A 13,495-nucleotide genomic window follows, 5' to 3' on the forward strand; every position below is an offset into this window, starting at 1 on the left:
CTATACATAGTGATGTTCCCTTGCCTTCTGGAACAACTGTCGTCTGTGACGTTCCTCTAGAACATGTACAACAATGAATTGGCCGTCCATCGGCGTTCCTTTTCCAGTCCAAACGCCCTAAAACATTACTAGTGAGCAATGTCTCACAAGCGTAGCCAAACTTCTGGACGACAACGGACTGTGTGGTGTGTGTGTGTGTGTGTGTGTGTGTGTGTGTGTGTGTGTGTGTGTGTGTGCGTTGCGTGCTTTGATATCATTACACTAGCTGACTGTGTTTCGGGCAAATTCATCCGTTTTCTTCGCCTTATTTTATTTTATTTTGTTCTGCTTTCGTGTTTTCCCCGACAAGATGTTTGCCTAGCTTGGTCGGTGTCAAATCCTCCGCGCATCATTGTCTTGCTTGGCTAGCGGCTTGCTTCCCATTGGCTAGTGGTGGCGACGGCCAGGACTACGCGCAGGTCCGCAGGGCGATTATTAATCCGACTCCGTCAGGCCAGCTAATTCATTCTCGTTCTGTAAAGACAAGGAACATCGTAATCATCATGTCTGGACGCGGCAAAGGGAGGCAAGGGGCTCGGAAAGGGAGGCGCTAAGCGTCACCGGAAGGTTCTTCGCGACAACATCCAGGGTATCACCAAGCCGGCTATCCGTCGTCTTGCCGTCGTGGCGGCGTGAAGCGCATCTCCGGGTTGATCTACGAGGAGACCCGAGGCGTTCTGAAGGTGTTCCTGGAGAATGTGATCCGCGACGCGGTGACCTACACCGAGCACGCCAAGGCGCAAGACGGTGACCGCCATGGACGTGGTCTACGCTCTGAAACGCCAAGGCCGCCACCCTGTACGGCTTCGGCGGCTAAAGGATCTGACTCTCCTCATCGAAAGCAAGCAAACCCCGGCCCTTTTCAGGGCCACCCAAATCTGCCCAAAAGAGCTGTATCTTCTCACAACACATGTACACACCTGACTCGAACAACGAGCATAATACAAAAGTCTAAGCCAAGCGGTCATGCAAACACACAACAATGAACTGTTATGGTCCCGTTTTCTTTGTAGTGATAGTCTTGTGATTTCTGTAAAGATGCGTGCACGGTTGGATACTAAGACATGCGTAGTGAAGCGTAGTTTAAGTACGTTTTGTTTTCTTGGTATACTTTGTGTATGATGTAGTGTGTGTGTGTGTGAAGAATATAATTGGCGTGTGGAGAGATCTTGGTGCAATTGAGAGTGTGTGTTGCTTATGATCTATATCTTGTCGATCTCTGCTCGTTCACGCGTAGTGAAGTTGCTTGGCTCAAATATGATACATCTGCGTCCACTGAAAGCCTTGGTGTTCATCAATTCATATGCGGTCACTCGTTTCTCTGCGTGCAAACTCCATCAGCCGTCGGCGTGGAGTCCAGGGCGTGCTTACTGAAAAGTATGGCAAATATCTCAATATCTGAGGGCTAGTGACCAGCCGCTTCCATCAAATTAGTGAGGTGGACAGGTCCTCTTGTAAGGAACCGAGTCAGTATCATTTTTGATACCCGGGAATGGAGAAATTCAACCGTAAAGTTAGAAAAGAAACACAAATTTCGCCGCGACGGACAGTAAGACGCGGACAGGCTACGACGTTTCCGACCACGTCCGCACCGTCGCTACTTCACGTCAGCTTGACAAGATGTCGGGTTCATTTCCATCGCAGACAAAGCAAGCTATCATGTCCGCTCCAGCATCGTCCCCCAAGAAGGCCAAGAAGCCCAGGGCGCCCAAGGCCCCTGCGGCTCACCCGCCCACCACCGCCATGATTACGGCGGCCCTGGAAGCGCTCAAGGATCGTAAAGGTTCTTCCCTGTTGGCCATCAAGAAGTACATCGCCGGCAACTACAAGTTCGACGTAGAGAAGCAGGGACACTTCATCAAGCGCGCCCTGAAAGCATTGGTGGCCAAGGGCACCCTCATTCAGGTGAAAGGCACGGGGGCGTCGGGATCCTTCAAAATCAACGTGGCAGCCAAGAAGGCCGCCGAGAAGAAGCCGGTCAAGAAAGTCGTCAAGAAGCCGGTCAAGAAACCCGCGGCCAAGAAGACCACCAAGCCGAAAAAGCCCGCGGCCAAGAAGGCTGCCACCCCCAAGAAGGCGGCAAAGAAGCCGGCCGCCAAGAAGGCCAAGAAATCTCCGGCCAAGAAACCAGCTGCCAAGAAACCGGCCAAAAAGACGCCGAAAAAGAAGCCGGCCGCAAAGAAGGCAGCGCCTGCCAAGAAGGCGACCAAGCCCAAGAAGAAGTGAAGATCCGACCGTCCAAGTTTCTGAAAACCCCGGCCCTTTTCAGGGCCACCCACATCTTAACAAAAGAACTATGTCAATCAAATCAAAGTTATCACTTTTCCACACGCCATATGCTCTCCAAAAAAAAAGAAAGAAAATGAATGTAATAAGATAGAAACATATCTATCACCCCCCCCCCCCCCCCACACACACACACACAACAGACTATCAAAAGAATGGGTGGATGGACGCACAGGTAGACTGAATTTCGCCGAATATAAAGACGACGGAAGACGTCTAATTTCATGACGATTTTGTGTGTGTGTTGCGAGTCCACAACTTTATTGAGCAATGAAATTGACGAATGCCTGGTTGCCACTGTATGTCTAGGCACGAGCGTTTGCCCGAGTGTATGTGTAGCCCATTGACATTCCATACCGCATGCATCTTCAATTCATGCGCTACCCTACCCCCAAAAGTGCCGAGCTTGCTGCAAAAGTCGGATTCTGGAGACACAAAAACTGACCAATCGCAAGCTCGGATTTCAGCCAGGGAACCAATCAGACGGCAGGGCGCCCGCCAATTGTAATCTGCGGGCATATGATTAGCGGGTGTTATAAATTCACTCTCCACCGCTCGCCGTACGCGTCCACTTTTATTGTCTTGCACTTGAGTGTAGACGAAATTCATCCGTTTGTTCGACATGGCACGTACCAAGCAGACCGCCCGTAAGTCCACCGGTGGCAAAGCCCCCAGGAAGCAGCTGGCAACCAAGGCCGCGCGCAAGAGCGCCCCGGCTACCGGCGGCGTCAAGAAGCCTCACCGCTACAGGCCTGGCACCGTGGCCCTGAGAGAGATCCGTCGCTACCAGAAGTCCACCGAGCTGCTCATCCGCAAGCTGCCCTTCCAGCGCCTGGTGCGCGAGATCGCCCAAGACTTCAAGACCGACCTGCGCTTCCAGAGCTCGGCGGTCATGGCTCTGCAGGAAGCCAGCGAGGCCTACCTGGTCGGTCTCTTCGAGGACACCAACCTGTGCGCCATCCACGCCAAACGCGTCACCATCATGCCCAAGGACATCCAGCTCGCTCGCCGTATCCGAGGGGAGCGAGCCTAAGGAGGATCGCAACAAGATCAACGACAACCCCGGCCCTTTTCAGGGCCACCCACATATCCCAGAAAGATCTATATCGTTCACCTTTCTTTAAACAGACGTACGTTCTTTCGTCTGACATACAATTACACACGACTCGCACATCACCCCCCCCCCAAATACCTGTAAACGCATATCAATTCAGCCGACAGTGTGATGACTTTATTAATTTAATGTTCTTTCGTTGTTGAGCCTGAATTACACACAACTCGCACCCCCATGTACTACATGTACACGCAAATCGATTCAGCCGACATTGTAATGACTTTATTGACATTAAAGAGTGTTACAACGTGCACACACATATAACATACATATATGTCAGCTAGCATTAAACGACACACTTGTAAGACGCGGGCCATCTGAGAATATCATATTGTGGCCATGACGTTGATTGTCTGTCAGCTATCTTGGACGGGCTATGCCATATGTAAGGTTACTTTTACTACTAAATTGTCTTAGTCTCAACAGATGTACTGTGTGGGTGGGGGGGGGGTATCCATTCGTGTATCTGCATTGATTCAGTGTGAAGAGAATACAGTTCTTTCGTGAGGATGTGGGTGGCCCTGAAAAGGGCCGGGGTTTCGGTTTCGTCTGGAAATTACGTAGCCTTGCTGGTCTTCTTGGGCAGAAGCACGGCGTGGATGTTGGGCAGAACGCCGCCCTGTGCGATGGTCACGCCGCCCAGCAGCTTGTTCAACTCTTCGTCGTTTCGGACGGCCAGTTGAAGGTGACGGGGGATGATTCTGGTCTTCTTGTTGTCGCGGGCAGCGTTACCGGCCAGCTCCAGGATCTCGGCCGTCAGGTACTCCAACACGGCTGCCAGGTACACCGGTGCGCCGGCACCCACGCGCTGGGCGTAGTTTCCTTTGCGCAGGAAGCGGTGCACCCGACCGACCGGGAACTGGAGACCCGCACGGGAAGAACGGCTCTTGGCCTTTGCGCGTGCCTTGCCACCTTTGCCACGTCCAGACATCTTGTAGTAGTCGATTGATTTGCGTCAAGCGGCAGAAAAAATGAAAGAATGAAGAGGCATTAATCCCTGTCCAAACGATTTATACCCCGCCACTGGATTCACGGCTTCCGACAGCGAACCAATAGAGAGAGCTCGATCTCGGGGAGAAGTTCTACCACGTCCGCGCCTTCTTGGACTAGACAATCCCAAAATTTGCATTGTTCTCCCATATAAAGGCCAAGCCGAGACAAGTGCGATTATATTCTTTGCTATCTAAATAATCTAATACGCCAAGAACGTCGTCATGCCGCCAAGTGGAAAAGCCGCCAAGAAAGCTGGCAAGGCCAGGCCTGCAGGAGACAAGAAGCGTGGAAGGAGGAGAAAGAGAAGGGAGACCTTCGGCGTCTACATCTACAAGGTGCTAAAGCAGGTGCACCCCGACACCGGCGTCTCCAGCAAGGCCATGGGCATCATGAACTCCTTCGTCAACGACATCTTCGAGAGAATCGCTGCCGAAGCTTCTCGACTGGCTCACTACAACAAGCGCTCCACCATCAGCAGCCGCGAGATCCAGACCGCCGTGCGACTCCTGCTGCCAGGCGAGCTAGCCAAACACGCCGTCAGCGAGGGCACCAAGGCCGTCACCAAGTACACCAGCTCCAAGTAAATCGTCCGCCTCCGCTCAACGTAACCCCGGCCTTTTTCAAGGCCACCCACATCCTCACAAAAGAGCTATAGCAATCACATTCCAGTCCAAACAGTGACTACACACAACGCACGCACGCACACGCCACAAACCTGGGATCGCAGGCGACATAAAACAGAATAGAACTTATGCCCTGGAACACACAACAACAACAAAAACAACGGAGTGATCATGAAAGAGAAAAAAACAACAAAGAAAGTGAATTTTGACGTAATAAAAGTCTGCACACGTTCTTATTCCACCAAACAAAGCTGACGCAACAAGAAGCTTGCGTCCCTTGCCTTCTGGAACAACTGTCGTCTGTGACGTTCCTTAGAACATGTACAACAATGAATTGGCCGTCCATCGGCGTTCCCTTTTCCAGTCCAAACGCCCTAAACATACTAGTGAGCAATGTCTCACAAGCGTAGCCAAACTTCTGGACGACAACGGACTGTGTGTGTGTGTGTGTGTGTGTGTGTGTGTGTGTGTGTGTGTGTGTGTGTGTGCGTTGCGTGCTTTGATATCATTACCACTAGCTGACTGTGTTTCGGGCAAATTCATCCGTTTTCTTCGCCTTATTTTATTTTATTTTGTTCTGCTTTCGTGTTTTCCCGACAAGATGTTTGCCTAGCTTGTCGGTGTCAAATCCTCCGCGCATCATTGTCTTGCTTGGCTAGCGGCTTGCTTCCCATTGGCTAGTGGTGGCGACGGCCAGGACTACGCGCAGGTCCGCAGGGCGATTATTAATCCGACTCCGTCAGGCCAGCTAATTCATTCTCGTTCTGTAAAGACAAGAACATCGTAATCATCATGTCTGGACGCGGCAAAGGAGGCAAGGGGCTCGGAAAGGGAGGCGCTAAGCGTCACCGGAAGGTTCTTCGCGACAACATCCAGGGTATCACCAAGCCGGCTATCCGTCGTCTTGCCCGTCGTGGCGGCGTGAAGCGCATCTCCGGGTTGATCTACGAGGAGACCCGAGGCGTTCTGAAGGTGTTCCTGGAGAATGTGATCCGCGACGCGGTGACCTACACCGAGCACGCCAAGCGCAAGACGGTGACCGCCATGGACGTGGTCTACGCTCTGAAACGCCAAGGCCGCACCCTGTACGGCTTCGGCGGCTAAAGGATCTGACTCTCCTCATCGAAAGCAAGCAAACCCCGGCCCTTTTCAGGGCCACCCAAATCTGCCCAAAAGAGCTGTATCTTCTCACAACACATGTACACACCTGACTCGAACAACGAGCATAATACAAAAGTCTAAGCCAAGCCGGTCATGCAAACACACAACAATGAACTGTTATGGTCCCGTTTTCTTTGTAGTGATAGTCTTGTTGATTTCTGTAAAGATGCGTGCACGGTTGGATACTAAGACATGCGTGTGAAGCGTAGTTTATACGTTTTGTTTTCTTGGTATACTTTGTGTATGTATGTGTGTGTGTGTGTGAAGAATATAATTGGCGTGTGGAGAGATCTTGGTGCAATTGAGAGTGTGTGTTGCTTATGATCTATATCTTGTCGATCTCTGCTCGTTCACGCGTAGTGAAGTTGCTTGGCTCAAATATGATACATCTGCGTCCACTGAAAGCCTTGGTGTTCATCAATTCATATGCGGTCACTCGTTTCTCTGCGTGCAAACTCCATCAGCCGTCGGCGTGGAGTCCAGGGCGTGCTTACTGAAAAGTATGGCAAATATCTCAATATCTGAGGGCTAGTGACCAGCCGCTTCCATCAAATTAGTGAGGTGGACAGGTCCTCTTGTAAGGAAACCGAGTCAGTATCATTTTTGATACCCGGGAATGGAGAAATTCAACCGTAAAGTTAGAAAAGAAACACAAATTTCGCCGCGACGGACAGTAAGACGCGGACAGGCTACGACGTTTCCGACCACGTCCGCACCGTCGCTACTTCACGTCAGCTTGACAAGATGTCGGGTTCATTTCCATCGCAGACAAAGCAAGCTATCATGTCCGCTCCAGCATCGTCCCCCAAGAAGGCCAAGAAGCCCAGGGCGCCCAAGGCCCCTGCGGCTCACCCGCCCACCACCGCCATGATTACGGCGGCCCTGGAAGCGCTCAAGGATCGTAAAGGTTCTTCCCTGTTGGCCATCAAGAAGTACATCGCCGGCAACTACAAGTTCGACGTAGAGAAGCAGGGACACTTCATCAAGCGCGCCCTGAAAGCATTGGTGGCCAAGGGCACCCTCATTCAGGTGAAAGGCACGGGGGCGTCGGGATCCTTCAAAATCAACGTGGCAGCCAAGAAGGCCGCCGAGAAGAAGCCGGTCAAGAAAGTCGTCAAGAAGCCGGTCAAGAAACCCGCGGCCAAGAAGACCACCAAGCCGAAAAAGCCCGCGGCCAAGAAGGCTGCCACCCCCAAGAAGGCGGCAAAGAAGCCGGCCGCCAAGAAGGCCAAGAAATCTCCGGCCAAGAAACCAGCTGCCAAGAAACCGGCCAAAAAGACGCCGAAAAAGAAGCCGGCCGCAAAGAAGGCAGCGCCTGCCAAGAAGGCGACCAAGCCCAAGAAGAAGTGAAGATCCGACCGTCCAAGTTTCTGAAAACCCCGGCCCTTTTCAGGGCCACCCACATCTTAACAAAAGAACTATGTCAATCAAATCAAAGTTATCACTTTTCCACACGCCATATGCTCTCCAAAAAAAAAGAAAGAAAATGAATGTAATAAGATAGAAACATATCTATCACCCCCCCCCCCCCCACACACACACACACAACAGACTATCAAAAGAATGGGTGGATGGACGCACAGGTAGACTGAATTTCGCCGAATATAAAGACGACGGAAGACGTCTAATTTCATGACGATTTTGTGTGTGTGTTGCGAGTCCACAACTTTATTGAGCAATGAAATTGACGAATGCCTGGTTGCCACTGTATGTCTAGGCACGAGCGTTTGCCCGAGTGTATGTGTAGCCCATTGACATTCCATACCGCATGCATCTTCAATTCATGCGCTACCCTACCCCCAAAAGTGCCGAGCTTGCTGCAAAAGTCGGATTCTGGAGACACAAAAACTGACCAATCGCAAGCTCGGATTTCAGCCAGGGAACCAATCAGACGGCAGGGCGCCCGCCAATTGTAATCTGCGGGCATATGATTAGCGGGTGTTATAAATTCACTCTCCACCGCTCGCCGTACGCGTCCACTTTTATTGTCTTGCACTTGAGTGTAGACGAAATTCATCCGTTTGTTCGACATGGCACGTACCAAGCAGACCGCCCGTAAGTCCACCGGTGGCAAAGCCCCCAGGAAGCAGCTGGCAACCAAGGCCGCGCGCAAGAGCGCCCCGGCTACCGGCGGCGTCAAGAAGCCTCACCGCTACAGGCCTGGCACCGTGGCCCTGAGAGAGATCCGTCGCTACCAGAAGTCCACCGAGCTGCTCATCCGCAAGCTGCCCTTCCAGCGCCTGGTGCGCGAGATCGCCCAAGACTTCAAGACCGACCTGCGCTTCCAGAGCTCGGCGGTCATGGCTCTGCAGGAAGCCAGCGAGGCCTACCTGGTCGGTCTCTTCGAGGACACCAACCTGTGCGCCATCCACGCCAAACGCGTCACCATCATGCCCAAGGACATCCAGCTCGCTCGCCGTATCCGAGGGGAGCGAGCCTAAGGAGGATCGCAACAAGATCAACGACAACCCCGGCCCTTTTCAGGGCCACCCACATATCCCAGAAAGATCTATATCGTTCACCTTTCTTTAAACAGACGTACGTTCTTTCGTCTGACATACAATTACACACGACTCGCACATCACCCCCCCCCCCCAAATACCTGTAAACGCATATCAATTCAGCCGACAGTGTGATGACTTTATTAATTTAATGTTCTTTCGTTGTTGAGCCTGAATTACACACAACTCGCACCCCCATGTACTACATGTACACGCAAATCGATTCAGCCGACATTGTAATGACTTTATTGACATTAAAGAGTGTTACAACGTGCACACACATATAACATACATATATGTCAGCTAGCATTAAACGACACACTTGTAAGACGCGGGCCATCTGAGAATATCATATTGTGGCCATGACGTTGATTGTCTGTCAGCTATCTTGGACGGGCTATGCCATATGTAAGGTTACTTTTACTACTAAATTGTCTTAGTCTCAACAGATGTACTGTGTGGGTGGGGGGGGGGTATCCATTCGTGTATCTGCATTGATTCAGTGTGAAGAGAATACAGTTCTTTCGTGAGGATGTGGGTGGCCCTGAAAAGGGCCGGGGTTTCGGTTTCGTCTGGAAATTACGTAGCCTTGCTGGTCTTCTTGGGCAGAAGCACGGCGTGGATGTTGGGCAGAACGCCGCCCTGTGCGATGGTCACGCCGCCCAGCAGCTTGTTCAACTCTTCGTCGTTTCGGACGGCCAGTTGAAGGTGACGGGGGATGATTCTGGTCTTCTTGTTGTCGCGGGCAGCGTTACCGGCCAGCTCCAGGATCTCGGCCGTCAGGTACTCCAACACGGCTGCCAGGTACACCGGTGCGCCGGCACCCACGCGCTGGGCGTAGTTTCCTTTGCGCAGGAAGCGGTGCACCCGACCGACCGGGAACTGGAGACCCGCACGGGAAGAACGGCTCTTGGCCTTTGCGCGTGCCTTGCCACCTTTGCCACGTCCAGACATCTTGTAGTAGTCGATTGATTTGCGTCAAGCGGCAGAAAAAATGAAAGAATGAAGAGGCATTAATCCCTGTCCAAACGATTTATACCCCGCCACTGGATTCACGGCTTCCGACAGCGAACCAATAGAGAGAGCTCGATCTCGGGGAGAAGTTCTACCACGTCCGCGCCTTCTTGGACTAGACAATCCCAAAATTTGCATTGTTCTCCCATATAAAGGCCAAGCCGAGACAAGTGCGATTATATTCTTTGCTATCTAAATAATCTAATACGCCAAGAACGTCGTCATGCCGCCAAGTGGAAAAGCCGCCAAGAAAGCTGGCAAGGCCAGGCCTGCAGGAGACAAGAAGCGTGGAAGGAGGAGAAAGAGAAGGGAGACCTTCGGCGTCTACATCTACAAGGTGCTAAAGCAGGTGCACCCCGACACCGGCGTCTCCAGCAAGGCCATGGGCATCATGAACTCCTTCGTCAACGACATCTTCGAGAGAATCGCTGCCGAAGCTTCTCGACTGGCTCACTACAACAAGCGCTCCACCATCAGCAGCCGCGAGATCCAGACCGCCGTGCGACTCCTGCTGCCAGGCGAGCTAGCCAAACACGCCGTCAGCGAGGGCACCAAGGCCGTCACCAAGTACACCAGCTCCAAGTAAATCGTCCGCCTCCGCTCAACGTAACCCCGGCCTTTTTCAAGGCCACCCACATCCTCACAAAAGAGCTATAGCAATCACATTCCAGTCCAAACAGTGACTACACACAACGCACGCACGCACACGCCACAAACCTGGGATCGCAGGCGACATAAAACAGAATAGAACTTATGCCCTGGAACACACAACAACAACAAAAACAACGGAGTGATCATGAAAGAGAAAAAAACAACAAAGAAAGTGAATTTTGACGTAATAAAAGTCTGCACACGTTCTTATTCCACCAAACAAAGCTGACGCAACAAGAAGCTTGCGTCCCTTGCCTTCTGGAACAACTGTCGTCTGTGACGTTCCTTAGAACATGTACAACAATGAATTGGCCGTCCATCGGCGTTCCCTTTTCCAGTCCAAACGCCCTAAACATACTAGTGAGCAATGTCTCACAAGCGTAGCCAAACTTCTGGACGACAACGGACTGTGTGTGTGTGTGTGTGTGTGTGTGTGTGTGTGTGTGTGTGTGTGTGTGCGTTGCGTGCTTTGATATCATTACCACTAGCTGACTGTGTTTCGGGCAAATTCATCCGTTTTCTTCGCCTTATTTTATTTTATTTTGTTCTGCTTTCGTGTTTTCCCGACAAGATGTTTGCCTAGCTTGTCGGTGTCAAATCCTCCGCGCATCATTGTCTTGCTTGGCTAGCGGCTTGCTTCCCATTGGCTAGTGGTGGCGACGGCCAGGACTACGCGCAGGTCCGCAGGGCGATTATTAATCCGACTCCGTCAGGCCAGCTAATTCATTCTCGTTCTGTAAAGACAAGAACATCGTAATCATCATGTCTGGACGCGGCAAAGGAGGCAAGGGGCTCGGAAAGGGAGGCGCTAAGCGTCACCGGAAGGTTCTTCGCGACAACATCCAGGGTATCACCAAGCCGGCTATCCGTCGTCTTGCCCGTCGTGGCGGCGTGAAGCGCATCTCCGGGTTGATCTACGAGGAGACCCGAGGCGTTCTGAAGGTGTTCCTGGAGAATGTGATCCGCGACGCGGTGACCTACACCGAGCACGCCAAGCGCAAGACGGTGACCGCCATGGACGTGGTCTACGCTCTGAAACGCCAAGGCCGCACCCTGTACGGCTTCGGCGGCTAAAGGATCTGACTCTCCTCATCGAAAGCAAGCAAACCCCGGCCCTTTTCAGGGCCACCCAAATCTGCCCAAAAGAGCTGTATCTTCTCACAACACATGTACACACCTGACTCGAACAACGAGCATAATACAAAAGTCTAAGCCAAGCCGGTCATGCAAACACACAACAATGAACTGTTATGGTCCCGTTTTCTTTGTAGTGATAGTCTTGTTGATTTCTGTAAAGATGCGTGCACGGTTGGATACTAAGACATGCGTGTGAAGCGTAGTTTATACGTTTTGTTTTCTTGGTATACTTTATGTATGTATGTGTGTGTGTGTGTGAAGAATATAATTGGCGTGTGGAGAGATCTTGGTGCAATTGAGAGTGTGTGTTGCTTATGATCTATATCTTGTCGATCTCTGCTCGTTCACGCGTAGTGAAGTTGCTTGGCTCAAATATGATACATCTGCGTCCACTGAAAGCCTTGGTGTTCATCAATTCATATGCGGTCACTCGTTTCTCTGCGTGCAAACTCCATCAGCCGTCGGCGTGGAGTCCAGGGCGTGCTTACTGAAAAGTATGGCAAATATCTCAATATCTGAGGGCTAGTGACCAGCCGCTTCCATCAAATTAGTGAGGTGGACAGGTCCTCTTGTAAGGAAACCGAGTCAGTATCATTTTTGATACCCGGGAATGGAGAAATTCAACCGTAAAGTTAGAAAAGAAACACAAATTTCGCCGCGACGGACAGTAAGACGCGGACAGGCTACGACGTTTCCGACCACGTCCGCACCGTCGCTACTTCACGTCAGCTTGACAAGATGTCGGGTTCATTTCCATCGCAGACAAAGCAAGCTATCATGTCCGCTCCAGCATCGTCCCCCAAGAAGGCCAAGAAGCCCAGGGCGCCCAAGGCCCCTGCGGCTCACCCGCCCACCACCGCCATGATTACGGCGGCCCTGGAAGCGCTCAAGGATCGTAAAGGTTCTTCCCTGTTGGCCATCAAGAAGTACATCGCCGGCAACTACAAGTTCGACGTAGAGAAGCAGGGACACTTCATCAAGCGCGCCCTGAAAGCATTGGTGGCCAAGGGCACCCTCATTCAGGTGAAAGGCACGGGGGCGTCGGGATCCTTCAAAATCAACGTGGCAGCCAAGAAGGCCGCCGAGAAGAAGCCGGTCAAGAAAGTCGTCAAGAAGCCGGTCAAGAAACCCGCGGCCAAGAAGACCACCAAGCCGAAAAAGCCCGCGGCCAAGAAGGCTGCCACCCCCAAGAAGGCGGCAAAGAAGCCGGCCGCCAAGAAGGCCAAGAAATCTCCGGCCAAGAAACCAGCTGCCAAGAAACCGGCCAAAAAGACGCCGAAAAAGAAGCCGGCCGCAAAGAAGGCAGCGCCTGCCAAGAAGGCGACCAAGCCCAAGAAGAAGTGAAGATCCGACCGTCCAAGTTTCTGAAAACCCCGGCCCTTTTCAGGGCCACCCACATCTTAACAAAAGAACTATGTCAATCAAATCAAAGTTATCACTTTTCCACACGCCATATGCTCTCCAAAAAAAAAGAAAGAAAATGAATGTAATAAGATAGAAACATATCTATCACCCCCCCCCCCCCCCACACACACACACAACAGACTATCAAAAGAATGGGTGGATGGACGCACAGGTAGACTGAATTTCGCCGAATATAAAGACGACGGAAGACGTCTAATTTCATGACGATTTTGTGTGTGTGTTGCGAGTCCACAACTTTATTGAGCAATGAAATTGACGAATGCCTGGTTGCCACTGTATGTCTAGGCACGAGCGTTTGCCCGAGTGTATGTGTAGCCCATTGACATTCCATACCGCATGCATCTTCAATTCATGCGCTACCCTACCCCCAAAAGTGCCGAGCTTGCTGCAAAAGTCGGATTCTGGAGACACAAAAACTGACCAATCGCAAGCTCGGATTTCAGCCAGGGAACCAATCAGACGGCAGGGCGCCCGCCAATTGTAATCTGCGGGCATATGATTAGCGGGTGTTATAAATTCACTCTCCACCGCTCGCCGTACGCGTCCACTTT

General features: G+C 51.8%; 7 protein-coding genes across 7 annotated transcripts; 5 read left to right on the forward strand and 2 right to left on the reverse strand.

The window, feature by feature from the left end:
* The first annotated feature begins 1,646 nt into the window (after nucleotides 1–1,646).
* Nucleotides 1,647–2,374, forward strand: LOC136448794 (histone H1-like). Its single transcript, XM_066448439.1, has one exon. It carries the CDS (start codon nucleotides 1,660–1,662, stop codon nucleotides 2,263–2,265), a length of 606 nt encoding a protein of 201 aa, XP_066304536.1. The 5' UTR covers nucleotides 1,647–1,659; the 3' UTR covers nucleotides 2,266–2,374.
* A 555-nt stretch (nucleotides 2,375–2,929) lies between these two features.
* LOC136448986 (histone H3) lies at nucleotides 2,930–3,833 on the forward strand. The gene has a single exon (XM_066448739.1). The coding sequence runs from the start codon at nucleotides 2,948–2,950 to the stop codon at nucleotides 3,356–3,358; it is 411 nt and encodes a 136-aa protein (XP_066304836.1). The 5' UTR covers nucleotides 2,930–2,947; the 3' UTR covers nucleotides 3,359–3,833.
* LOC136448987 (late histone H2A.2.2-like) lies at nucleotides 3,647–4,620 on the reverse strand. The gene has a single exon (XM_066448740.1). The coding sequence runs from the start codon at nucleotides 4,368–4,370 to the stop codon at nucleotides 3,996–3,998; it is 375 nt and encodes a 124-aa protein (XP_066304837.1). The 5' UTR covers nucleotides 4,371–4,620; the 3' UTR covers nucleotides 3,647–3,995.
* Nucleotides 4,621–6,941: 2,321 nt separating this feature from the next.
* Nucleotides 6,942–7,675, forward strand: LOC136449166 (histone H1-like). The gene has a single exon (XM_066449019.1). It carries the CDS (start codon nucleotides 6,961–6,963, stop codon nucleotides 7,564–7,566), a length of 606 nt encoding a protein of 201 aa, XP_066305116.1. The 5' UTR covers nucleotides 6,942–6,960; the 3' UTR covers nucleotides 7,567–7,675.
* A 553-nt stretch (nucleotides 7,676–8,228) lies between these two features.
* Nucleotides 8,229–8,806, forward strand: LOC136448982 (histone H3). Its single transcript, XM_066448735.1, has one exon. The coding sequence runs from the start codon at nucleotides 8,247–8,249 to the stop codon at nucleotides 8,655–8,657; it is 411 nt and encodes a 136-aa protein (XP_066304832.1). The 5' UTR covers nucleotides 8,229–8,246; the 3' UTR covers nucleotides 8,658–8,806.
* A 46-nt stretch (nucleotides 8,807–8,852) lies between these two features.
* LOC136448983 (late histone H2A.2.2-like) lies at nucleotides 8,853–9,921 on the reverse strand. The gene has a single exon (XM_066448736.1). The coding sequence runs from the start codon at nucleotides 9,669–9,671 to the stop codon at nucleotides 9,297–9,299; it is 375 nt and encodes a 124-aa protein (XP_066304833.1). The 5' UTR covers nucleotides 9,672–9,921; the 3' UTR covers nucleotides 8,853–9,296.
* Nucleotides 9,922–12,238: 2,317 nt separating this feature from the next.
* On the forward strand, nucleotides 12,239–12,972 carry LOC136448621 (histone H1-like). Its single transcript, XM_066448260.1, has one exon. It carries the CDS (start codon nucleotides 12,258–12,260, stop codon nucleotides 12,861–12,863), a length of 606 nt encoding a protein of 201 aa, XP_066304357.1. The 5' UTR covers nucleotides 12,239–12,257; the 3' UTR covers nucleotides 12,864–12,972.
* The last annotated feature ends 523 nt before the right edge of the window (nucleotides 12,973–13,495 follow it).

The sequence above is a fragment of the Branchiostoma lanceolatum genome, chromosome 14 (assembly GCF_035083965.1).
Source record: "Branchiostoma lanceolatum isolate klBraLanc5 chromosome 14, klBraLanc5.hap2, whole genome shotgun sequence".
Classification (NCBI taxonomy): Eukaryota; Metazoa; Chordata; class Leptocardii; order Amphioxiformes; family Branchiostomatidae; genus Branchiostoma; species Branchiostoma lanceolatum.

Coding starts and splice junctions, on each gene's coding strand:
- LOC136448986 (XM_066448739.1), top strand. CDS start 2,948: ATGGCACGTACCAAGCAGACCGCCCGTAAGTCCACCGGTGGCAAAGCC.
- LOC136448987 (XM_066448740.1), bottom strand. CDS start 4,370: ATGTCTGGACGTGGCAAAGGTGGCAAGGCACGCGCAAAGGCCAAGAGC.
- LOC136448983 (XM_066448736.1), bottom strand. CDS start 9,671: ATGTCTGGACGTGGCAAAGGTGGCAAGGCACGCGCAAAGGCCAAGAGC.
- LOC136449166 (XM_066449019.1), top strand. CDS start 6,961: ATGTCGGGTTCATTTCCATCGCAGACAAAGCAAGCTATCATGTCCGCT.
- LOC136448982 (XM_066448735.1), top strand. CDS start 8,247: ATGGCACGTACCAAGCAGACCGCCCGTAAGTCCACCGGTGGCAAAGCC.
- LOC136448794 (XM_066448439.1), top strand. CDS start 1,660: ATGTCGGGTTCATTTCCATCGCAGACAAAGCAAGCTATCATGTCCGCT.
- LOC136448621 (XM_066448260.1), top strand. CDS start 12,258: ATGTCGGGTTCATTTCCATCGCAGACAAAGCAAGCTATCATGTCCGCT.